Here is a 27,660-nt window from a genome sequence, read left to right as displayed (position 1 = left end):
CTGAAAAGCAGGAATATAGTAGTCTGCACTTTCTAGTGTCTCTTGAACATGTTTTGTTGTATACATGACTTAAAAAAATTATGGGAAAGATGTTTAAAACACCCACTAAATGCCCAAAACAAGCCTATATTTTTAAATAAAAAATCTGTACTCCTGGATAACTGTAAAATTTCTTAATTTCAAAAGCTTGCCCATATTTAAAAATTAAAGTCCAATTTTCATTTGAGTAGGTACAAATACCATTTGAGTAAATATAATAGATATTTAGAAAGAAAACACTAATTTTATCTTCTGCTAAATTGAAAATAATGTATATTAATCTAAACATGATCTAGTTATATTTAAGAATCTAGCTGCAATAATTTTGAAACCATTAAATTAATTTTAAATTGATTATATAATTATTTATAATTATTGAAAATTATTCTATACTTGGTTGAAGTAAACACTATTAAATATATAATTCGTTTTTAATTTAATATATTTCCTTTGCTATGATAGTCCAATTTAATTTTTTTACATTTAACCTAAGGAATTCAACTACCTTTTTTGAAGGTGGACTAAATTCACTTTTCATAGCTCTTTGACATTGATTTACATTTGCATTCAGCCAGAATGCTGATTGAACAATCCCTGTAATCTAAAATTCACCGGTGGCCCCCATTCAGAGCAAAGCTCCAAGTACTGTATAAACGATTTGCAAAACCTCCCGGTCGCTCTTAGGATCTTCGTGATTGAATTTTCACCCTTCGACGGTCTCTCTTTTAAAAGTCTTAGTTCGTTTAAAACACACTACCGGTGGCGTACACAACTTCGTTGTTTCGTTGTGCTGTCCGCGAAATTTACAGTCAGAAGCCCGCCACCCTCTGCAGAGAGGTGCATCTCTCCCTAACAGTGGCAAATGCGGCGCCTGGCACTCCGCCGGTCTGTTTTTCAGAGCCAGAAGTCAGCCAGGAGTGGCGTTTGAATGAACCTCGAAGCGGTGAGAGGTGATTTTATTGGTGAATCGAAAGGAAATTCGCCTCGGCCCTTCCGACCAGGCAGCCTTTGCCTTCCCGCCGAAGGAAGGTTGGGGGGAGGGGAGAGTCGCCCCTCGCTTTGCCCCCATCACTTCTTCCTCCCCCTCATTTGCTTAGCCAGGGGAGCCCCCCCTCCCGTTTCTCTTCCTGCTTTCTGCCGCTTCCGGGCCTCTTTCCAGCCGTCCACGTTACACGGGTCCCCTCGGCGATGCCGCTCGCTGGTAATCGCCGGTGCTCGGCGGAGACGGGCTTTCTCCCAAACGCGAGGCGCCCGAGGGCCCGGCCTGGAAGGACTCCAGGCCGAGCGATCCTGGGAGGGGGCTCCGCTTCCTTCGCTTTTCTCTCCCGCGGAGTCACCTGGCCTTAAGCGCTCCCTCCCACCTGTCACCAATCGGGAGCCGCGCAGAGCTGCTTTCTGGTCTTGGTGGCGGGCGCTCTTTGGTGCCTGCGCTCCCCTCAGGGAGCCAGGCTGGGGCTTCTGCTCCCGGAGCGCCCCAGGCCGACCATCCTCTCCCGCCTCCTCTCTTTTTCACCTTCTCTCCCTTTCTCTCTCTCTCTCTTTCTCTCTTCCCCCCCCCCCCCCGCCGCTTTTTGGAATTCCTAATCGCGGATGGCCTCTGTGATTGGCTGTTGGGTTCTGATCCCGCTTGGGCACCAGCCTGGGCGTATAAAAAGGGGCCTGAGGCGGGGGCTCCCGAGCATTCCCCGGAGCGGGCACAAGGGACCAGTCGCAGCATGACGGGCAAAGCGGGGGACGCGCTGGCCCACAGCCTGCCCGGCAAACCCCAACCCCCCGAAGGCGCGCCTCCTCCTATGCCGGCCTCCGGTTCTAATGGGGCAGGGGGTGTAGTGGGGGGCTCTGCCGCAGGGGCCAAGCCCAGCTCGGGCCCCACAGCGCAACGCTGCACCGGCTTCGGCATTCAGGAAATCTTGGGCTTGAACAAGGAGCCGCCTTCCCAACCTCGCGCAGCCCTGGACTCCTTACCCGCCGGGCACCTGCTGGCGGCCCGCTCCGTCCTCAGCCCAGGCGGGGTGGGCGGCGTGGGCATGGGCTTGCTCAGCACCGGCAGCCTCCCGGGTTTCTACGCGCAGCCCACTTTCCTGGAGGTATTGGCCGATCCGCCCAGCGTACACCTGCAGCCGCTGGGCAGAGCCCCCGCGCAGCTAGACACCAGCCAGACGGCCAGCTCAGGTAGAGCTCTTGTGGCGGAACAGAGCAGTGGGGAGGAGGGCCCTGGGCCCGGGAGGAAGCTGGGGGACAGCTGGGAATCGCTATCCCGGGAGGTGAGATCTCTGTCCTTGGCCAAGTGCTGCCAACCACTCCGGACCGACCCGTCTGTTGCAGCTGATCCCGAAGCGGCGATCGCTGCCCCCCCCCCTCCACACAGCCTATCCGGCAGAGTTTAAGAGTCTCCCCGATGCCAGGGATGCGTTTCTGAGCCAACTCGATCTCAATTCAGACCCTCTCGATTTTGTCAGACGGGAGCAATTTTCGGCTAAGCGCCTTGCGTCCACACAGTGTGTCGAAATAAAATTAATAACACCGAGAGACAAAATGGTGAGATGTAGCGGCGTAGGAACCAAACCTCGCTCAAAGTACTCTTCGGCCTTTTCTGGACAAAAATGCAGCCGCGGTGCGGCTTGAATTAAACCTAAAAGTCCCGCGCATAGCAATGGGCAACTAAGGCAATAAGCATGAATCATTTGATGTCTTAAAATTTAAACCAAAATAATATAAAGAGAAATGCAGTGACGGTAAGCCTTAAAAATAACACAATGCTCTGGGAAATGGTTAAACAGGAGAGAGAGGCGCAGAGTTAGTTTAGGGATCCTAACAAGAAAATGCGCCGCTGCTTTATTCTGTTCCCTTTTCCCAAAGTCCAGAGTTTTCTTTTTCCCGACCTGTAAATACAGGGAAGATTAGAGGAATAAAAAGTTCCCCGAGAGATTTAGTTCCTGCCTCTGGAGTGTAAAAGGCTCTCCCTCTTCTACATAATTTTTGCTTTCCCGTCTAGATCCTTCTTTTCGTTTTGTTTAATATTTTTTAAACCCCTAATGATTGACAAACGAAATCTCAGTGTGGGAGAACGGTCTGATTTGATAAGAGAACTAGATCCCAGGCCCAGGAGAGAGAAAAAGTAACTAGAAGAGAGCGAGGCGTCTCCCGGCTGGAAAGGTTTACGGGGCGCCCCCAGGAAGCGAAATCCGATCAAACGAAATCCTCCCCACAAAAGCCCCGATCCGAGAAAGGTCGGACAAGGCCTGCAGGTGACAGCCTGACGTGTTCCGCGGAGCGGGCGGGGGAAACCCCCCCACCCTCACCCCCCCAAAGAAGCAGCCCTCTCCATCGCTCCCGCCTTTCTGTCTTCAGATTCCGAAGATGTTTCCTCCACGGACAGAAAAATGTCGAAATCGACCTTAAACCAGAGTAAGAAGCGAAAGAAGAGACGGCACAGGTAAGGCAGCCTTCGTTTTCCAAGGCCAGGATTGGCGCTTTGGGGGCAGCAGGACTAAATTCCCCCCTGTCCTGGACTTGCCGCCGGCCCGGTGAGCTTGCCGGGGTTTTGCTGGCGGCCCATTTCCCTCTCTGCCTTTGGGCCCTGCAGCTCTGAGTCTTGTCCAGCCCGCAGCCCCCTTCAAGTTCAGGTTTCTCCTTGGTGGTGCTGGTGGGGGCGCTGGGGAGGGGAGGGCAGGAGAGCGATGATCTAGCAATGTTCCAGCAAGTAGCATCACAGCCTCTGTCAATGGATCCAGAATCATCCCTTGGTCTTCAGGTTTTACTTTGAAGCACAATTCCAAAGAATTGTGTACAGGGGCTGCATTAGAGGCTAGATTTTCTCCACGCCAAGCTTTGTAATTGTTCTCCTAACTTTTATTTGTTGAACCATCAAACCCAAATATCTCAACGTAGACCTTCCTATTTCTCGCTGATCTCCAGCGCTTTTCTGTCAGAGCTGCCCGAGGGAGCTGTCCAAAGGGTTCCCATACACTTTACTTGCCATTCAGGGCTGTGAATAAAGTAAAGGGATTAGTATGCTAGAGCAGTTTGCAAACCAAACGATTGTTTTACCCAACCAGATCAGTTTTTAATTCACTTTTAATTTTCAGTAGCTGCTTGGCTTCTAAACAAGGGCATCACTGATTTATCAAGGTTTTCTTTTGTCTGTAAAATAAATTTAATTCCTCCTTCCTATTTGGTAAGGATGCTGATACAAATATGTATGCATGTATGCATGCATGCATGTATGTATGTATGTATGTATGTATGTATGTATGTATGTTACAAACCCTGGTATGCCCAAATTTTATATATATATATATATAAAATTAGCGATTAGAGAATTCTACATGGCAGGCGGGGGGGGGGGGGGGACCCCGAAAATGTTCCTGAACAGTTTGGAGACTGAAAAACACACCATCTTATAGTAAAGCTGGGGTATCACCCAAAGAAAAGTCTGCTTTCCTTTCTTAATGACTCAGACTCCAAAAAGGACCTTGCCATTTTGCTCTCTTCCCTCCCTCCCCCACAAAGTAATCGACAGAGCAAAAACAAGTGCTGGGCTCCCCTATTGCATATTGGTTCTGTTTTGTGTATTCAGCAGCAAGTCCACCTGGACATGATTTGGGAAGATTAATTTTGCTAACAAGCAGAATATCTGTATTATGTTAAATGTCCCCATGCAAGGCTGGCTGTAAAGGAAAAAGGGGAAAAAAGAATGGTGTATTTGTTTTGAGAATTACAAGAATTGAAATTGCAACAAATAATTCTCAGTTTTATTGATATATGAACAAACGAGGGCAGGAACTTTTTAATGAATTGGGCCAATATACAGGGATGTGCTTGTTATGTAGTAGATCAGTGTTGGAATTCTTGCAGGTTTTATGTTCCAGTCTGGAATCAATTGTTTCAGAAATTTGAGGATTTTAGTGTTGAATATGTTAACAATTCCATAATTTGCAGCATGCAATGTTTTTTTTAAAAAAAGACATTATTTTCAGGGAATGTTCAAAAAGTAGTAGCAACGTAGAGATGAATTACACCTCTCTATATCCTGAGCAAGAGAGGAGAGGTTAGCTATTAGTAGTCTTGTTTTTACAGAGAATCTGAAAGAATCCATTACAAACAAATTTTAAGACCACATTTCAAAAGGTGGGTTTTGCCTGTATTTTTTTTGACAGGAATTCTATCTCCCCTCAAAAGGAGTGGACAAATTTAAAAATAAAAAATCCTTCCACCATTCTTGGGTCCTAAAATAATGCACAATAAGAGAAGCAATTTGTTTGGAGAGAAAGGCAAGTGAGGCATTACAGAAGCTTGCTCCGTCTATTTTGGGAGAGCAAGACTAGATTGGGAGACAGCAGAACACAGATTAGAAGGCAGAAGCAGCCCCTCCTAATGTTAGTACTATTAAGCTGATGGAAGTGTTTTAACATTTGCATGTTAGGAGGTAATTCAGATATCTCTAGACAATGCTCTTGGGAAATATGTAAATATTTAAAAATCAATGCTTAATCTTTAAAATCTTGGCTTCAGTTTTTTTTGAGGCTTCCCCCCACCCCTCGTAAGGTTGATTTCATATTATTTCCCAATTTGTTTATATGCTTGTATGTGTGTGCTTAGGCACATGCAGACACAAGCTTTTATATAGAGATGAAAAACATTGAAATGCAGCTGGCTTCCATGGAAGGTTAATATCATAACCAGATAATTCTTATGCTTCAGAAATTAGTCAGGATGTTTATTCAGATTTGGAGCACAACATGATCCACACGTTTTCGCCTCTGCAGGTATCTCCCATCTCCTTCTGGAGTTGTGCTTCCATTTCTTTTCCTTTATGCCTAACGCGAGGAGAACTCCTAATTTAGGCTATTAAGATTTAGAAGAAGCATATCTTTGCTATGAAATTAATTGTTTTGAACCGGTAGAGTCACAGACTGAGAAACTAAGTTAAATTCCTGAAGATAGGTGTTCTCACATTGTAAAATGTTTGGAGTATATTCTTTACAAACAAAATATTAAAAAATGGAAGGATTGGAGTTTCCAAATGTTAGGAAAGGAGATGATAAGGATGATGTTACATCATCAGTAACACATTGGTTACTCCAATTAAGGATTGGAGGTAAAATAATTTCTTTGGAAATCATTAATGTGAACAATATTTTGCAACAGCAAAAGCAGAAAAATAAATAGATGGATTTTGTTCTTGAAAACTTGAATGTTATCATAAAATCTGTTGTTCAGTGTCTGGTTACAGGTATGGAAAGCCCACAATTCTCCATTTAACAGAATTTAAAATTACTTAACTGAATCTATAGTGATAGTTTGTGGAATCTTCTTGTTAGATTTTGTTGCAGCACTGTGGAACTCTTAATGAATGTTAATGGTACATTTTACAGAAGGAACTGTTTATAATTCTAATTTGGAACTGTTTTTAATCCATACCTTTTATTAATTCAACTGCTTCTATAGTACCTGGAATTAAATTGTGCCCCTTATTTTTAACAAGATGCCAAATTTTTGTTTGGAAAAATAAACAAACTGGCTTCATCAGGTATATATCTAAAGATCAATAAAAGTAGCTTTTATATTTGGTGACACTGTACCAATTACATATAGGTACTAAATTTAATTTATAAATTTAGATTAAAACACATTTATTTGGGTGCAAGCTCACTAGCATTCACATTGGAACATTTAGGATCACAGTGTATAAGAGCAAAACCAGATTCTATTTACTATCCCAGAGAAGAGTATCTAAGAAGAGAGATGGTATGAAGGAACCCACACTATAAATGATAGCTATTGTGAAATATTAGAGCTAGAATAGAATAGAATAGAATAGAATGGAATGGAATGGAATGGAATGGAATGGTATGGTATGGTATGGTATGGTATGGTATGGTATGGTATGGTATGGTATGGTATAGTATAGTATAGTATAGTATAGTATAGTATAGTATAGTATAGTATAGTATAGTATAGTGGTAAATGTATGTATCTCTCCTTTCTCCCCTCAAGTTTTTCTGGAAATGCTGGGCAGATATTTTAGATTTCTCCTCCTGTTAAAGAAAATAATGTCTTTGTTTTCATAGAAACATTTGATTAATTTCTGTTAGAGGGCAGGGCAAGAAGCAATGGGTAGAAGCTTGTTAGAAGGAAACCCAACCTGGAACTAAGGACAAATTTCTTAACAGTGAAAGCAATTAATTAACGGATTAGCTTGTTACCTGGAGTTGTGGATGTTTCATTGCTGGAGATTTTGATGAAAAGATCAGACAGCCATCTGTCTGGGATAGCACAAGGACTCCTGCCTTGAGCAAGAGATTGGATTTAAAGACTTCCAAGGTCCCTTTCAGCCCTATAATTCTATTTTTATTTCCACAATAGTTACAGCTTTGCTACCCTCTCCATTTTAATGTTAATGTACTTTATGGAAAGAGTGCAATCTTCATTTACTTCAATAGTAACCCTTTTCAGTTTTTCCTCTACAGTGATTGGGACGACCCAAAGTCTATGGAGATTTTCAGTCATCCAGGTCATGGTTATCCCAAAGTTGTTTTTTCAAGAGGCAACTTTTTGGTTTTTCTTTGAAGACATTTTGCTTCTCATCCAAGAAGCTTCTTCAGCTCTTAAGAAGCTTCTTGGGTGAGAAGTGTAACGTCTTCAAAGAAAAACCAGAAAGTCCAATTGCCTCATGAAAAAAGCAGCTTTGGGATGGGAAGACCCAATGTACTTTGCCCTTCTTTCTCCTAGGAATAACTCTTTTGTATAATGTATTCATGTTCTTAATTTTTTCTTCACTACTGTACTTTTTAAGGTTTTTTTTTTCTTTTAACTTTTTTCATCATTGAATTTTATTCCCTTTAGGACAATCTTCACATCTTACCAGCTGGAGGAACTGGAAAAAGCATTCAATGAGGCTCATTATCCTGATGTTTATGCAAGAGAAATGCTGGCTATGAAAACAGAACTTCCTGAAGATAGAATACAGGTAATCATACTGCTGTGAAATTCAATCATTGCATGTCACGACTCACGACTGATCACTATTTTTTTTCCAGCATACTTTGCTTTCTTTGAAGTGAGTGATATACTCTGTAAGATATGTCTTCTCCCATTTGATGCCAGTGAATTTGATAATGTGGGCTGCTGGATTATTATAATCCAACACATTTGGAAGGTACAAGATTCAGAAAGGTTGTTTTAAAGGATTGTCTTGTAACTGATTCATCCCATATCTCAAAAGATAATGCTGAATTGGTATGCTTTCTTGTGTGCATAACCCTGCACTCATTGTTCTAGCTTTAATTAGCTAGACATTTTATATAAGAGGAGGCAATTGTTTTTGCATGCTGAAGATTAACAAAATGTTGAAATAAGTAGTAGTTTTCCGTAAGACTTTATCAGGATTCAGGATGCATGACAAATTCTGTAACTGCAAGGCTTTTAATCCAAATGGGATAAAAGTAGGCATGTTGTCCAAAATAGTTATGAATCAGGATCAAGAGAGTAATAAACAATCAGGAAAACTAAGGAAAATTCAAGGTGTAGTGGCACTTAGAATAGTTGGATCAACTTGGAAAATAGACCTTCGTAAGATGGAGAATTGGCACTGGTCCTTCACTTTAGCTGTCTTGACATTGAGAAAAGTTAATACTGCAACCAGATGGCACTTTTCACATCCAGAGCTCACACATCCAGTTGCAATGGGAATAGAATGCTGGCGGTATTGGAAGTAATGTAGTGATGTCTAAGAACTCAGAATTTTTTGAGGTCCACATATGAAAGAACACCAAAGGGAAGCGGGAATGATTGGCTGTGATAGGAAACCATGCCTAAAGTGACAGGAGCAAAGAATTGGTTGATACTTTGGATCTTCAGTAAATTCCCCCTTTTAAATACTGTATTTTTAATTAATCTTGTAGAAAGTTTTACTAAAGAGTAGACTAAGTCATTATTTCTAAACTATTAGATTTACTTAATTTCCTCTGGAGATACATATTATGTTAAAAAAATTAACACAAATGTTCATAAATATATGAATTTATCCTAATTCTTCATGATGGAAATAACAATTCATTCATACTTTGTATGTTTTAGAGGTGTTCATAAAGAGCCAAACATCAAATAACTTAGTATAGCCAGAGATTAGTTTTCATATAGCAGTATAGTTGCTTTATGAAGTAATGGTTGATGAACAAAAAGACTCAGCTCCGTTACATTTTGAACCAGGTTTCAGATGTCATTGTATTATAACACTTAACAGCATTCAGCACTTGACTTCCATACTTATTTTGTTTAACTAACAATTTAAATTAATTAAACTATAAATATTGCAATACATCACACAGCTAGATATGATAAAGATTGTATAAAATGAAGCTGATATATTGTTGGAAAGTCTTGAGGTGCAATTGCAAATTGGGATGGATCTGCCCTATTTATTTTATATAAGAATACATAATTCTGTTAGCATATCTTACTCCATCTTTCACTGCAGTTATAGCAATGGAATAGATAGAGCTTTAAGGCATCAATAGACTTGAAATATAGATAAACCTATGATCTTCTGCATGCAAAAAACAATTATCTGTCATTGAGCCATGATTCCTTCTACCTTGTTCCTTTCAAAGGAATTACTTTATCAAAAAATCATTTAAAAATGAATAAAGTGGCCCTGGACAGCCCCATAGATTTTTATAAAAAATAAAGGAAGTTTGTTATTTATATACAGTACATTAACAAAATTATATATTTTATATGTAGCCCAGGACAATTAATCTTCATTCATGGGAGCCCAGGCAAGCCAAAAAGCTAAACAACTATACTTTATATAGTCTGAACGATAGCTGGCTAAGCAAGACTAAGAGTTATATTTTAGATATCTAGACATTATTTCATGAGTGCTTCTCCCATTAAGTATTAATATAGCATTGGCCTTTTTTATTCAAATAATTATGTGAAAACTACAACAATTTCCTGTCCTTTACAATTGCATTCTTCATATATTTGCATATATTCTGCCATCCTTCTGCCCATTATATTTTGGGATCTCATCTTCTTATAGTGTCCTCCAATTCAATGTGTAACCAAGATATAAAACTGTTTACTTAAATTATGCACAATAAATCATCCCTTCTCCAGCTCTTTAATCATTTGGTTGCTCTTTACTGAACTTTCTTCAATTTGTCAATCTACCTGGCAACAAGACATCAAGTGTGCAATGCAATACAGTAAGAATGGAAAATGGAAGGGGAGGAAAGAATTCTATCCTTGAAGTTCATTGATATTATTGAACTGATATTGGCTTATATTAGTTGAGTTTCTAATATCAGAAATCAGATTGTACTTCATGCTCTTTTAACTCATAGCAATTATTTTTTACGATATTAACACTTTTTTTTTTGTTATTCCCGATGGCTCAGAGATGGGTTGCTTCCGGTTCAGTCAAACCAGTAGTGTAATTCAGGCCTGGGTCACAGAACTGGCAGTGACCAGGCCTGCCACGCCTCCGAACCGGTTCCCTCACCGCTGCTGGGCTGCCAGCATTTTGGTTTTTAGTGACTGCATGTGCTCAGTTTAGTATAAATTGTTTTGTGCATGTGCGAAGGACAATTTACATTGAACAGTACACACATGTGCACGTGTTGCGAAGTGGTAGTAAAACCAGCAGCAATTCACCACTGTGATGACTCATTTGTTAAAACTCTAACATTTTTGGCCAATGGGCATATTTTGAATTTTGAGAGAATGATGTCAGTTGCTATGCCTATAGTCAGTGGTGGGATTCAGCCAGTTCGCACCTATTCGGGAGAACCGGTTGTTGGAAGAAATCTCCTTTTGGTTTTTTTTCCACTTTACAGGGCTAATCCTGTAAGTAAGGCAGGGAGGAAACATTTTGGTGTTGTTTCTAGCCTAATCTTTATTGACCTGCTTACAGAAACTGCCTTTCCAGTTAACCCTTATGACATTGTAACAGCTAAGGCAAAGCGCCCATCGATGTGAGTGATGTTGAATTGGCCACGCCCACCCAGTCACATGACCACCAAGCCCCGCCTACCCAGCTGGTCATTATGGCAGAGAACCAGTTGTTAAATTATTTGAATCCCACCCCTGCCTGTAGTGCATAGCAAGGTTGTTTGCCCAATCACAAGAACATGGAGCATGGCATATAGGTTATGTTTTTGTCAGTGAAGATTGTAGATTTACAACTATGGGGACTGTGATCCAGAAGATAAGCAGTAATCCCAGAACATTTGTATTGGCTTCTGAGAGGCTTTCCAGTTAATGCTTTATTTTGTGCTAACGTAAATTACTGGGAGGAAATTACTTTTACCCAATTCTCAATTGTTAAGTTGCAGTGTTGGAGAAAAATACATTTTATCTGAGCTAGCTTTCTAGCATTTTTAGATCCAATAATGCTTTAGGTAAGTATAAAGTCCTTCCTTAGACACTAATTTAACAACCTTAGTGCTGAGCAAACAGTTTTGTATCACAAGACACATAGGATACATAATTAGGCCGCCCTAATAGTGATTTTTCTAGGACCTTCCTCTCAAGGAAGACCTGCCTGAGCTCTGTTATCAGGTGACATTATTTTTAATGAGTCCAAAAAAATCTGGAGAATATGGATGCTAGACTCTACGTATATTTCTTTTACTATTTCTGAGATATTTTAATTGACAGTGATATTTAATTTCATACTGTATTTTTTGATTTTGCAGTAATATGGTTGATAGTGTTATGGATGGAATATTACTTCAGAAATTAGAATGAGCAAAACCTCTTGGGTCAGGGGCATGTTTATTTGTGAAATTTCTTCAAAGAAATTTCTTTAGAGGGAGAATCAATTCGGGGAATTAAATGTAAATGTAAACATTTATCAGGTTTTACTAATTCTTGTCATACTGAGGAAGACAAAGTATTACTGATTCAGAAAAACTGGGGTGGATAATAATTGGCAGAAGAGATGGCAGACGTCTTCTAGCATTTCCCCCTCAATCCAGTTCACGTATGTTTTGACTGCTTGAGGAGCAAATTGCAATTCAATCTTTAGAGCTCACACAGGAATGTTAGATTGTTAGGCAGGAGTGAAAATTATTAGTTTTTAAATTATTCATATTATATTTTAAGACTGAGATAAAACATCATATTTGGGGGATTTTCTACTTTTGCTGAAATGACCTGATTGGCCTTGGGCTCTATGATGGATTTCTTTATCCACTAATCCAAGTATTCTGATTTCATTGCAACACTATATCAAGAAGATACATATTTAACTTTAGGAAAAGTACTTGGACTTTTACAATTGGATGTATCTGTTCTTCACTGTTATTTTTTCTCACTTACTCTAACCTGTTTTTCTCAAATATGTATTTCTTTCATGTATTATTCTTCAGGATACTGCTTGTGTTCATCATATATATATATATATATATATATATATATATATATATATATATATATATATATATATATATATATATATATATATATATACACACACACACACACACACACACACACACACACACACACACATACATACATACCAGGGGTTGTAACACAAATACATACCTATTTCCCTGGCTCAACTGATAAGGAGGCGAGCCTGTGGCTTAGTGGCTAAGACTCCTGCCTAAGATATAATACAGCCCAGGTTCAAATCCCAGTAAGAGTATGGCTAGCTGATGAGAGCTAATTAGCTCGAAATAGATCTATACTAGTCTCCCTTTATTTATTTATCAGTACAAATACAACATATATATATATATTCATGTTAGAAAGTGAAGCATATTTTAGTTTCACACCTTAGGTAATTTCTTCCATTATTCTAGGCCTGATATCAAACTTTAGTGTTTCACATCCAGGTTTCTTTCATTATCAAAGCAGGATACAAATATTACCAATGCATCTTTAAAAAATCAAGAAGTATATTACAATTTATCTAATATTTTGGATATATTTTTAATAAATGAATGTGTAAATTATTTTTTTGGTGTCAAATGTTAACTAGAATTGCAACAAATGAATTTTGGATATACCAGGTTCAATTAAATGATGCTTTTTAGGTTTATAATTAGAGACAACACTGTCAGGAAAGATTTAAACCACGGTGCCTAATGCTGTACTAATACTAACTTCCTTGTACTTCTGCAAAGCAACAGGAATAAGAGCAGCTATCTGTTTTGTGATCAGCCATGCAGCCCATGTGCCTCTTTTCCTATACACATTTAACTTCATATCTTTTTATAGGGTCATAGAAAATGATAGCACAGTAAATATTGCAAATACCTGATATGAATAGGGAGGCACAATGTATTACCTGGTTTGTACAACTTTTTCTCATCTCTGAAATAACACTCCAAATTGCATATTTTCTAAGCAAGTCTAAATCTGAGCAGATGGGAAGGTTTGGAAACCACACATCTGAAAAATGTCTCATTTAAACTCATTGTGTTTTCTTAAATGAGAAATTAAAATAACTAGATACCTTTTACTGACAAAATAATTCTGAATAAGTAGGTTGCTTTTATAGAAATCCAGTAATCCAGCCTGTTGCCCAAACTCTCCCAATGTGCTGAGATGTTCATTTTAATTAGCATAGTTTCTTCAATGTGTGTGTTTGTGTGTATTTGACAACATATTAGGCAAAACTAGGCCTATTGAATTAAAATTCGATCATCAGTTTTACCATTACAATATAATTTCCAGAAAAAAATTAATGAAATCTGGCCTAAAATGATTCAGTCTAAACAAATAGCTGAGGTCTTTTTAGTAGTAGGAAGGGTATATTAATTTAGTAAAGTGTACATATTTGTATACACATATACATTCAGACCATATACTGAAGTTAAAAAGGTCAAATCATAAGAGAAAGCGAAACTGGCTAATCATAAGTTTTAAACTAGGTCATCTTGTTTTTCGCTTCTGCACATGCGCAAAGCAATTTTTATTGCACTGTGTATGCGCTCACCGCGCACGTCAAGCAAGCACTCACACGGTGCACTCACAAGCAAACCAGCAGTAATGACAGCCAGATCCCGCCCCTGAACTAGGTACTACAACTGCTATAAGAGGAAATTATAATTATAAAATTATAAAAGGACTTTGTTTCAGAAGAATCAGAATATGAAAGGATATGAAATATGAAAGGAAAATATTAAGTTGAGCCTAAGAGACAAGCTGGAAATCCAGCATATGTATGGTACCCTGCTGCTTGGCGGGCTTTCCGCCAGTGTAACCTCAGAGAGGTTATACTTTGGAAGATGGTTCAAGCAGAGAGTTTATGGAGTCCAGATTGAGCCTAAACTCCTCTTTCACTGAGTTTGATTGGCACCTTTATTTACACAAGAATCCACAAGAATTGAAATGATAGAAGAGATTCCTTGAGTGCTGGTGGAAGAAGAAAAGCAAACTTGATTGAGCAGTTATGAACTCAAGCTCAATCCCATACCACAATGGAAGCGTTTCTACGTCTACTCCTTTATTGCTTAGGTGACTTTGTCTGGGAGGGTCCAACTCCATCTTAAAACTCCTGTCTGGGGGCTGCGACTGTTTCACATGTTTTTTTGCCCATAATATTGCTCAGATTTGAGGATCTTTGCTCCTAATGGATGGACTCTGTTCTGACAAGTAGGGCAAAGTCTTGCAATAAAATGGTTGAAGCAAAAAAGATGAAGGTGCGTTTGCCCATTCAAGGTTCTTTGCCTTTTGATCACCCATGAAGGAATAGCTTCCATGACTTGGGCAGTCCTCCTGGATGGGCACAGAAGGGTTATGGTCAAGGATGTCTTTGTCCAGCTTCAGCTTCCGTGCACTAGTTGTGGCCTTACTTGAAGCACGAGGGCTTTGCTGTGGTAGCTCATATCTTCATCACCTCTCATTTAAAGTACACAATACTCAATATGTGAAGATGACTGAGGTCTACCAGGAAGCTTCAGCTGACTCAGAATGCAGTTGTTTAAGGGTGCTCACCAACACATTTCACCAGGGCTCTGAGCCTTGTACCCTCCAATTGGTCTCCATGAGCTTGTTGAAAATTTCTCTTTCTGACATTTAAAGCTTTATGAGATTTGGCAGTGGAGTATTCGCACTATTGCCTTTTATGATCTGCTTTATTCATTCATCTTGTGTAGATGGATGCAATGAGCAGCTCTTTTGGTTCTAGCACATATAAGTAAACAAACAAAGCAATTAAAGCAAAGATAAATACACACACGTGTTCTTGTAAAGCGAGAAAAAGATGTGACATATTTATTAGTTAGTCCTTGTTTAATGACCAGATGCTTAACCATTGTTTGGAATTTAGAAGATACTTCAAAAAAGCTACTCATGACCTGTCCTGTAAGTTACAACTACCACTACCCCTCCCTGTCCAGTCACTGGACAACCATTTGTCTGAAATGGTGTAGCATTTTCTTCTTGAGCAGGGGGTTGGACTAGAAGGCCTCCAAGGTCCTTTCCAACTTGGTTACTCTGTCATTTATTGGATAGGGCTTACAGGAACTTGTTGGAATAAGAGACATTACCTAGATTTCAATACAGAAAAGGAAGAGATAAGTTTGAAAAATAAATGTAAAGCAATCAGAACATGTCAGAACCTCAAGAAAAAGGTTTGCCTACTCCATCCTTAATATGAGTTAAATGGACAATTAGTCTGATATTACATAACACAGTGTTTTGCTTTTCTTTTGCTGTTGCTGTCTACTACTGATATCCAAAGCTTATTGAGGGAACTACTAGAAAGCACTTGGGCTTTTCTAATTTATATATGCAAAGGAAAAGTATATACTGTGTAATGAAGGAAGAGTAATGCATTAACTGAATACTCAAACTCCCAAAAATCTATGGATTTTATTATATGATAAAGAAGAATCAAAGAACATTTGGATATCAATTTGGCTCTCTGGTGGTGGATCTGAGATCACTGGATAGCAATTTGGTCCTCTGGTGGACAAATGAAGTAAACTCATGTCCAAGTCCTATTAAGTGTATCATTTTAAGTTTTCTGCTGAAATGTTCCAAGGTTGCTGAATGTAATCTTCTATTTATAAGCCAAGAAAGCTGAAGTTAATTATTTTTAAAAATTGGACCATTTATTTAAGAAATCTTAAATCTTTTTACAAACACTGTAAAACTAATCTAAAATAAGCAAGCTAGAAACAATATAAAACAGAATAACAAATATAATATTAAACATAGAATCAAAATAAAATTATATCAAACGTAAAAAAGCAAGTTACTAAAAGAACACACAAAACACCTCACGTTAGAATCTGACGAACAGTATAGCAGAAGAGAAATTATTCCAAAATAAAGGCCAGTCTCTGAGTTAGTGAAAAGCAAAAGTGGGAAGCTGCAGTAGAATATATATTAACCTTGGAGTAAGATCTGTTTATGTGCAGAACACAAAAAAGCATTACAACCTGAAAAAATGTAAGATGGTGTACCTCCAACTACATACTAATGCTATGTAGTCTTCGCTTCATCCAGGAATAGCTCCACTTGTGTTTATAGAATTAACTTTAAATTTCAGAAGTAAGCAAAGTAAGGATTAATGTGTGTGTAATATCTTTTTCTTACAAGTTAAAATATATATCTTGTATTTTTGATTATAGCAGAGTGGTAAACTGGATTGCTGTGATGAATGAATATCTGATATTGTTTGAGGTAACAAAGGATTTGTAAATAATGTTTCATGTAGCATTTTCTCTAGATTAGCTCTATTCCTAAGGTGTCTTACCAGGACCTCCAGTTTGAAGGAGAGTTTGGTAGATTTGGTGGACCGAATTTTGGAAGGAGATATTAACCACACGTATTTATTATATTGAACACTGCTTGCATTGACAAACAGTACCACAAATCTTAAAATAGTGCAGTTTTTTTTAAAGCAGTCATTTTATTCAAGTAAGTGGCAAAAAGGCATCACTTTTTAAACAGTATAAGTATTAATTAACCCAAATTCAACAGATCAGTTTTCGTGCAACAGACATTCTATAAACTTTTTTACTTGCTGGATTTTTTTTTGAAAAAAGCAATATATTTAGTTTATGTTGCTTACTGATTTTAAACCAGACATCATACCAGTTATATTCATATTACTTTAAATAGTTTTTGAAGGAGTGTCTATCTGCATGCTATATGTATGCATATCTATATGCTGACTTTAGTACTAAATTTTTAATTTCCTTTTCATATATTGTAATCTGTCATCACAGATTAATCATGCAACAGATATAAAATCCGTATGTATACAGTATATAAAAGTTCGCTTCCTGTGCTAAGCAAGGCAGTACTCTAGAATAATTCCTATTCCCAGGAGCTCAGTGACATTTTCTGTACTTTAATTCTAAATACGCAACATAGCCTACTGATGTGTAATCATGCCCATTGAATCTCTGTTCATAAATAAGACCTACAGTCAACATTATAGATATTCAAGTTCTGGGGTCATAAAAATAAGGCTAGATTTATAAATAATGGCTGTCAGAAGAAGCTCTTCTAAATATTTTTAAGGACATGGCAAATACTTGGAATTGGGAGAAACATTCCATCATTCTGACAAGCTCTGGAATCAATACCATTTGCTCTGAAATAAGCAGGAAAGTGTACCCAATTCATTCCATCAATGTAGAATTTATTCCTTAATACAGAGCACTTTTCATATTTGAATTTGTACACTGATGAAACAGGAAAGAAAACATAGTACCGAATAATGTAAAATCTCATTGCATGGAGCCATCTAGCGGACAAGACGAAGACAACAAGAAGAAATATACTATATGCAAGTCTGATCGGGGAGGGCTGAGTTGAAGATTTCTGTGCAGACATTTTCAAATGAGGAAGTATTTTTATATGAACTGTTTTGTAATGCTCTTATAACATTTTTATACATTAGAAATACCAACTTTAGTTTTAAATATGCATCTTCTGGTAGGTATTCTACAGGCATAATAACCCTACATTCAGACGAGAACACAGAAACATTCAATATAGGTCTATGCAACAAATATATCTAGATTGGCATTTTTAGTTATATTAAAAATAAATCCATTGAAGTACACATATCATTATATGGAACAATGTGGATACAAACACAAGTTCATTTGTCCTTGTGTGCATTAACTATGCGCATATGAGCCAGCTTACATATTCAGATTTATTTCACTGTACCTCTGATATGCATAAAAATGTATCAAATGAAATTTACTACAGTTGCATTTAATTTCTTCATAAACTGTTCATCTGTAATCGTTTGTTAAGCCACATGGTAAATTGTATCCTTAAGTCTTAGTTTTCTGGTTAAATGCAGAGGTGTATAATAGACCGTTCTTCCCTACTTAATTCACAGTTGTCTTATTATCACAGTGTGATTACACATAAACAAGAGTACTAAATTACCACTTGCTCAATGATTGCTCCTATTTTTGCTGTGGATATGAATGAGATGGATAGACCAGAAGAGAATTTTCTTTTGAGATCGGAAGGCAGTTTGAAAGACAGGACATTTTAGGCATATATGCTTTTTTTCCTACAATACAGGTGATCCTCAACTTACAACCACAATTGAGCCCACAATTTGTGTTGTTAAGTGAGAAATTTGCTAAGTAGTTTTGGCCCATTGTATGACTTTTCTTGGCAAGAGAATCACTGCAGTTGTTAAATTAGAAACAGGGAATTTGTTAAGGAAATCTCGATTCCCCATTGACTTTGTTTGTCAGAATGTCACAAAAGGGGATCACATTGTTGGAAGAAATGTCCTTCTGGGTTCGGCTCCAAGTGGGGAAAAAGACACTGGAGACATGGAGGCTGCTTGGAAAGATGGTTTTAATGGTGGACAGGACCACATGGCTTGAGCCCTGAACAGAAAAGTGATCACATGCTTCAATGTTGGTGGAGAAGAAGAGAAGGGAAGAGAAGAGAAGAAGAGAAGGGGTGAAGAAGGGCTTGCAGGGATTTTTATAATCTGTTCTGCCCCACCTATCTGTTTCCTGTTCCTGTGTAAGAAATGTATTCTGATTGGTTGCCAGACTCCCATGGGCCCATGCAAGGGCAACCCTCTAGGCTGAGTTTGAATTCAGGTTTGATTGAGTTCAGCTGCCATGTGGTCAGTTGAGTAAAGGCTTATATTATCATGCCTTCATTGTCACTGCCAGAACTCTACACCCATCCCCCTGGAGCTGAAGGGGAGAACTCTTTATTATGTAAAGTGGACTAGCTTGGCCTTCTTAATGGCCCATTGACAAAGTGGGGATGGGCCGGAAGCTGCAGGAATTTACTTTGTTTAAAATGTGTTTCTCCCTTTTTCACATCCAGGAAAATATAATATTCTGCCTTATCAATATTTCCTAGGATATTTCATTTTTCTGGGAGAGGGCTAGGTGATAACTTCCTACAACATCATTCCGGGATACTGCAACCATCATAATTGTGAATCAATTGTCAAGCATCCGAATGTAAATCACGTGACCATGGGGATGCTAGAAGGGTCCTAATTGTGAAAAATGTCATAAGTCAGTTTTTTCAGTGCTGTTGTAACTTTGAACGGTCATTAAATGAACTGTTGTAAGTTGAGGGCTACCTGTATATGCACAACCACTATTTCTCACACAAAAAGGTTTCTGGGTTGTCTCCAAGCCTCATTGAACTCGATATTACCCTACCCAAGCTCTTTTGACAATATTTTTGAATTACATTAAAAGGCAGCAAAAACTGTAAAATAATTTATTAGTAAAAATATTCTGCCTCAGATATCTTAGCCTAGATAGATCCTAGTTAAATCGCTTACAACCAAGTAACATTAATTTCTACAAATCAGTCGCAGTGCCTTTGCTACTTTGACAATTCTAAAATAGTTCGGTTCTAATTGAACACAGATTACTTATGTAATTCAATATTCCAATTTTTAATATTGGAATATATAAGAATACTTATTTAGGAATAAAAATTAATGCTTATTTAGAAATAAGAGTTAATATCAAATTGATCATATGATTAGTGTTGCAAATATCCTTATTTAACGCCAGTGCATAAGCTTTTCATATACTTATTGCTGTAACAAAGGAAATACGGGTTTAAATATGAGCGTGTATGGTAATGGTGACAAAAAAATACCCCCCTCCCAAAAGTCACAAAGGGATTTTGATCTGGTGTTACCTGTAACTTTCATGTAAGCATAATTAGTTTTGCAACCTTATTTTAATATCCAATCGGCAGTGCAGTTCAATAAAATGTATATGTATAATTATGTATTTTGTTAATGTCAGGGGGCTTTCAATGCCGAGGGCTGTTCCTCTTACGAGAATTTGAAATCTCTTCCAGCTACGACCTCCCTTTTTCGGGGACTCGCCTTGCTCCACCCTGCCTGATTCTGCTACCGCCCAGCGGAGTCATCACAGGGTTAAGCTGTCAGCGCTGTAATGTTAAACAGGTGTCAAAGGCGCTTCGATATATCTGCGGATTGAAATCAAATTCTTTGCTGTATAAAAAGATAAATTACCCAGGCGATTCTCGCCTCGGCCCACTCATCAGGACAGCGCCAGACGGAGAGCATTTTTTTTTAATGTGCTAACGACCTAATCAAGCAATCAAGTCGGAGAAGATTGCTGAGTGACCCCCCGAGCATCCATCTGCCAGCGAGCCCCCACCATTCATTTCCATTCCGCCGGGGACGGCGCGTGCCTTTCCCTGGAAAGGAGAGACATAAAGGGAGGGAAAGAGCAGGAAGGGGGGGTCTTCAAAAAAAACCACCACCCCTAAACAAATTAACACCCAATTTTCTAGCTTAATTAGTTAAATGAGAAAAATCTGGTGGCTGCGGTGTGGGGCTATGCTTGCCACTTGAAGGGAGGGGTGACTGTCTCGTGGAGAAGCGAGCGAGAACTTCACTACCGCCACGGCATTAATTAGCGCGGGTCAATGGCGCCGATCCCCGGGGAGCAGCCGCTTTAATTTCCCGTGGTATTTCAGTGCCTGAGGCCCATCGATTCAAACTGAAATTAACTTATTTTTCAATCAGGCCTGGGCTGCCCCTGGAGCTGACTCTTCCTTTACCTCCTCCTGAATAGACCGCGAGCAATTTTTCATCTCAAAGCTGAGGCTTCTCTCTCTCTCAGGCGGGAAAAAAAGGCGAGGGGAGAGGAAGTGCGCTTCCCCCTCTCCGGGCGCTAATAGATTCCTGCCAGGCTCGCGGCCGAAATGGTGGAAGCCTGAGTGCCGCCAACGGGATGCCTGCGCTACCCAAGAGGGTTGAAAGGCAGCCGAGATAGCATCCCACCTCTCCTTCGCCTATATGTTTTCTTGCGTTCCCTATAGTCGTGCACTCCTCGGTTGTCCTTTCTTTCTGACCTCCGTTAAATAGAGGCAAAAATCCAGGCCACTTGCGCAAAAGGCATAATGAGAATTAATTATAGTCCTGCACTGAGATTCTGTATTATCATACTGTTCAGTTGGAAAAGCATGCACAATTTTACTTGGACTTTGTATGAAGTGAAGACTGAGATTGCACTAAAAGTCCGTTGGAATTTGCAAATCACATTCAGTTCCATGGGGGTGGGTGGGGGGGTGGGAGTATCCATATATAATTGTTTAAACAGACGATTCAGTATGAACCAGGACAGAGAATTCACATTCTGGGTTATTATAATCTTCCCAGTACCCCTTTGAGCACAACAAAGGGATATTAAGGGATACATTATTTGTCCAATGGAATTCTTGTGCCTAATTTTGCAAAAAAAAAAAAAATCAGATTTTGGCAATCTATAGCAAACTACAAGGCTGTGCTTGTTGGGGAGGATTTGTGAATGGCAATGAGTTACCGAAAACAGTGAAATTATGCTTGCTTGATACTGAATTAACCATCTGTATTTTATATTAGAGTATTGTGAACTCAGCTGTTACATTTTACTTTCTCATCCAAAGTATTCTGCAAATTGAGTTGAGCAAACCATGCTTCAGTTAATTGTGTCTATCTTCCAGTCAAAATACCATTGCCCCATATGCAGTTTTTATCTTGTTCAATCAAAACATATTTTGGCGGGTCAGGTTGCAAATAAAATATCCAGCTAGATATTTTAATAGCTTTTATTCTCATTACATTTATTTGGTGACGGCAGGGACAGTGAAAACCTCTGCCATATGTCTGTCTGGAAAATTACAGGAAGAAAGAAAAGGAAGGAAAGGAAAGGAAGGAAGGAAGGAGGGAGGGAGGGAGGGAGGGAGGGAGGAAGGAAGGAAGGAAGGAAGGAAGGAAGGAAGGAAGAATGGAATGTTCTGAGCTCAGGGGGAAAAACAGTTTTATGTACTGGTTCCATTCTCAATCAGGCCAAATGTTTTCATCTCAATGAATGAAATAGTCTTAGATCCTCTTTAGGCATACTAGTTTTAAAATACAAGCAACCCTTCACTGGACTAGTCGGTGCCTTTTATTCTGTTTTACGTATTAATCTATTTAAATTGGATTCACTAGGGTGAAGCACTCACATGGCAAATAAAAATTATACTTTCCTTATTAAAATCTTTTTTTATTGCAGGTTTGGTTTCAGAACCGACGGGCCAAATGGCGAAAGAGAGAAAAATGCTGGGGAAGAAGCAGTGTAATGGCAGAATATGGCCTGTATGGTGCAATGGTTCGTCACTCTATCCCACTGCCAGAATCCATACTGAAATCAGCCAAGGATGGCATAATGGAATCCTGTGCTCCTTGGCTGTTGGGTAAGAGCTCAGTCTTGAGAACAGATCTATATTTTGTTATAGCCATAGTCCCTGGCAGGGTTCTGATAGAGTGGAAGGGAAATAAAGTAGCATTTCCTGATACTGTGTCCTCTGTGTGATTTGGATTATTTACTAGCCATGGTGGAAGGTAGATAATGGGTCTTTCAGCTAACACACCTGGAAGATCTGTTCAGAAAGCTTCTATTGTGTAAAATAGGTAGGATAGGAAAGAAATACCTGAATATGGATGACTTATAGACATAAAGCTCAACTATGGCCTCTCTACTGAATCTAGAGATTGCACAGATCAGCTAGTAATACTGTTTAATGGAAGGTTTTATTAAACTTTATGGAATATAAAACCTTTGTCTAATGCTAATACTGTGTTTCATAGTATGCTCCCACAATGTCTTTGCTAAACACATTCTTCATATTTTCTCAGCAATTACCACATGGTAAACTCTTACTAAGGTGAGAATGCCCTACCAGATAGTTCATTCATGCTGGCTGAGAACGTAAACTTTTGATAACTTTGGGCAAAAAATTTGGAGATCCTTTAAAGGTTTTTAGAAGCTTTCTAATTCAGAAAATAGTAATAACAGATCATGACATAATAAATATATTTAAGGGTTTGGGTAGATTTATGCATATAAGTTGACCTTGATTTACAACTATTCATTTAGGGACTGTTCAAATTTACCACAGCACTGTAAAAAGAGACTTATGACTGGTCCTTGCACTTATGACTATATGTCCCCACAGTCAAATGATCAAAATTTGGGTGCTTCGTAACCAGCATGTATTTCCAATGGTTGCAGCATCCCTGGTTCAGGCAATTGCCATTTCCAATCTTCCTAGCTGGCTTCCAACAAACGAAGTCAATGGGGGAAGCTGGATTTGCTTAACAAGTGTGTGATTCACTTAAAAACTGCAGTGATTTGCTTATCAACTCTGACAAAAAAAGTTTGCAAAAGTGGTGTGACTCATTTAACAACTGCCTTGCTTAGCAATGGAAATTCTGGTCCCAGTCATAAGTTGAGGACTACCAGTGTAAGAAGACCTCTGCTGGATGAGACCAACAGTCTTCCTAGTCTAGCTTTCTTTTTGATGTCTCTGGTAGTTTACAAACAAATCTTGAAAACAATTGCATTCATAAATTCCAAAATTCTTGGTCAGCCTTGGTGTTATTTAAGAGGAGACCAGAGGGTAAACTTCTCTTCACCTCCACTCTTAGGCTTTCCTTTCAGGAGCACCCTGGCATGGCAGAATAGTGGCTAGAGTGCAATCTGATCAGTTAGAGGGTAATCAGATGAAAAGTCCATTCCCAACAGTGCTGATTGTGCATAAAGAAGCCTTTTCCCCTTCTCCCCTTCCTTCCGTGTGCCAAGCACTGTGGAGGCTCAGCAGTAAACAAACCTTATATGCAAGTAACTTACAAATTTGCCTGATATTTTAAAGCTATTTAAAGATAGTAGCTTATTTTCTCATGCACTCCTGTTTCTTCCTTAGTTTTTCCTTTCTGCTTTTCCGGACTAATTTCTTCAAATTTAACACCTGGCTTCTTATAAATGTACTGCTTCATTCTTCAGTCTACAAGAAAGTGAGAATTGAAAGGACAAGGGTGGATGGTATACGTCAGGGAAAGAAAATCAGCCGTAGGGGTTAGCATTTCCCTCATCAAGGCTTCGTTTCACATACAGATTCACTTCTGTATTTGGTGAAACTCTGCAGCCTAATGGGATTAGGGAGTGCTGTCTCTTTAGTTTCCTCTGCCCTAGTCTATTAAACTTCAGGGATAACAGGTTTTGTCATTTTGCTACCTTAGAAATCTTTGTGCTTTTTTATTAACATAGATTCCTTCTGTAACCCTGCTTTTAGCGCTATTTAAGGACAGTTCATCCCCACACAGGATGTTTCTTCCTCCTCCAATCTAAAATATGCAGATTTGACCTCAGGGCTCAGACACAAAGATAAAATATATGTAGGTGGAACACTGGTGTAAGTTTCTCCTCAAGCCTGGCTGTTTCTGTCAGAGAATTAGCTGGAGGTCTTCCTCATGCAGGGCCCCTTCATTGGGCTCTCTGTGTGACTGCTGTTTGAAGCAAGGCTTTCTGCTTTTCCTTAATTCTGGCCTTTCTTTATCTTTACTGTTTTCAGTTCAAGATGGCTTTCCCATGCCCAGGCGCTTTTCTAAACCCGAATACCAACAATTCTTTTTAGGGATGCACAAAAAGTCTCTGGAGGCAGCGGCTGAGGCAGGAAGGAAGCCGGAGATGGAACGCCAGGCCCTGCCCAAGCTTGACAAGAGTGACAAGGAAGAAAGGGGGCCAGATTCCAAAACCACCATTTCCCAGGAGGAACTCAGAGAGAACAGCATTGCTGCCCTCAGGGCCAAAGCTCAGGAGCATAGCACCAAAGTCCTGGGGACCATCCCTGGAGATCCTCCTACCCCAGTCAGGAAGCCAGAGAAAGAGGAAGAGGCAGCCACGGCAGAGGATGACCGGCAAATGGAAAAATCAGATTTATTACAAGAGGATGAAAAACTGGTTTAGAAGGAAGGGATGATGGGAAATCAGCCATCTTCTTGAAGACTGACTCATCTAGTAGTTTCAGCCTCCTTTCAGACGGGGTCCTTCCTATAGTCCCTACTCACCTGGAGGGTGGATCCACTTGGTCTCTATACATTTCAGGAAATCACAGGCTAAGGCCATCTTGTGTTGAGTGTGTTCAGAGACTGATTCCCTCAGGAGCATATTTCCCCTACAATCTTTGTGCTCAGGAGCCCTTGAGCTCTGCCTCCCTCCATTTCAAGCAGGGAGAGGGAGGTGGACATTGAATACCTTCACAATTTATTACAATATTGCCTCTCCCCCACCTGCTATTCAGCCTCCATTACTCCATTTTCACTTCATCTTTAAAAATAGTCCTCTCATTATCTAGATTCACACATTGTGATAAGCCATGCTTTATTTTAACCATGATTTTTTGAGTAAGCTTCAATGTTTAGTTTTGCTGTCACATTTAAGCCATATACTGTACCTTAGTTTACAAATCACAATGTTTGATTCAGACAACATACTAAGCCAAAACCAACCAACCAACCAACCAAACAAACAAACCATACAATGGCTCAGTGATCAAAGTAAGTACTTTTGTCCTTGACTCGGTCAGGTTGTTAGCTTTCCCAGATGAGAATAAAAGGCTTAATTTTGCATATTTATATTTTCATTTAAAACTGCCCATTGCCGGACATTAAGGCTATATAATAAAGGAACCACTCTTTTCCAAAAATCAACTCAAAGTTAAAAGTTGATCAGGTGGCAACCCTACCTCATACTGAGTGTGTTTGTGATTACGGTACCAGCATCGTTGATTTAAGAGGTTCAGCTGCCCTACTCTATGAACACAATGTGAACCTTGCCTAATATCTCTTTTTGGACTGTTTAAGATATCCAGATGTAGCTTGTCACAGCCTGCCTTTGCTTACTATCTCGAAATAGGTATGCCATTTTTTTCCCTAGAGCATTTCAGGAAAAATCATATCAATACAATAAAATATACTTGTACAACACTGAGTTGATTCCAGTGAAGATTATATTCCATATACTGTAAAGTAATCATGAATTGCTATGGTTGGGAATGGAGCACTTAAAGTACCAAGACTATCTGGATGCCCTATTGTGTTACTCAGATCCCAGCCATGTTTCCCAATCTTTTATGTTTAGCTTTAGATAGGGTAGTTGATGGTGTGAAAAATGCATCTAAGAGATAAATTCCAGTTGTTATATTTGATATTCAATATTCCTAAGTGACTGTAAACAATGATTTAATTAAGCAAGAGTGTAGTTTCGTCTGCTCTTGAGCCTGGATGATTCTTATGGTTCACAAATTCAAGTGAAGAGGTAGAGAGTAACGTACCTCTAGTAGAGATGTTTCTTGAGAAAGAATTTTTCACTCGTGTTTTAGAAACCTATTAGCGCTGCATTGTGCTTATATTGATATGGAAATTCTATCAGAAGTGTTTGATCATTAGTGATCATTCCTTAACTATCTTTGCTTGGTGTCACAGTCAGCAAATGGTAAAGATAGACTCACAATACTGTATTAGCAAATACTTATAATCAGTTTATGGTCATTTAAGTAATCATAATATATCAAGTCATGTACACATTGCCTAAGAAACTCAGTTTCATAACAACATGGCTCTTTTCTTTTTCAGTGAAGGCCCAGGATAGCAAGTCCCCATTTTTTTCTGTCTTTATTTTTAATAAGAACTGTTTTATTTATGATTGATTTTCCTTGCTGATATAATCCCTTTCTATGTCTCCCAGTTATCTGGTGTTTTAGATTATAACTCATGGTGTGTAAATATTGTATATATGGTAAGAAAAGTTGGTATTTGAGGTGTTTAAGATAAAAAGCTGTAACAATTAGTCTTTGAAACTTGTGATTTTGTGCCATTTTTCTGTAAAGATATAAATCAGAATAAATCCGAACTGAAGATGAACAAGAATGATGCTGCAGTATAACTAATAAGTGCTGTTTAGATATTGCAACATAGGCAGTATCTGAATCAAATAAAATCCTTTTTATGGCCTTTAGGCCACAGTGGTCTGTATCTCAGCACGAGACAAAACTAATACAAAAGGGACATTTAGAAACAGCACATTAGTAACTCTGTAGAAAGCTTTAATAAGATATTTGATTAGTATTGCTATTTTTCTGGCCTTCTATGCATAACAGAAGTTTAAAACACGGAAGCTTTTAAGAGAAATCACCAACTTTAGATGAATCCATCCAGCCTTAATGCTAAATGATGTGTACCACTTCCAACACTTCTCTTTAAGCACTGAGGAAGACTGCATTGTTTCCAACACCTGAATCAAAGTGCCAAGACACATTATGTCCAGTTGTGTCCATTCTGGA

The 27,660-nt window shown here is 39.0% G+C and overlaps 1 protein-coding gene across 1 annotated transcript; it reads left to right on the top strand.

Annotated features, from left to right (window-relative positions):
* Nucleotides 1-1,754: 1,754 nt before the first annotated feature.
* VSX2 (visual system homeobox 2) lies at nucleotides 1,755-25,441 on the top strand (the record flags this gene model as incomplete). The annotated part of the gene is made up of 5 exons (XM_081937426.1): nucleotides 1,755-2,211; nucleotides 3,391-3,475; nucleotides 7,888-8,011; nucleotides 22,554-22,734; nucleotides 24,892-25,441. 5 exons carry the CDS (start codon nucleotides 1,755-1,757, stop codon nucleotides 25,284-25,286), a joined length of 1,242 nt encoding a protein of 413 aa, XP_081793552.1. The 3' UTR covers nucleotides 25,287-25,441.
* Nucleotides 25,442-27,660: the final 2,219 nt, after the last annotated feature.

This window comes from Natrix helvetica (genome assembly GCF_964273705.1).
Source record: "Natrix helvetica genome assembly, chromosome: 1".
NCBI classification, from domain to species: Eukaryota; Metazoa; Chordata; class Lepidosauria; order Squamata; family Natricidae; genus Natrix; species Natrix helvetica.
The sequence above is the reverse complement of the archived record's forward strand: the minus strand, read 5'-3'. Positions and strand labels throughout refer to the sequence as shown.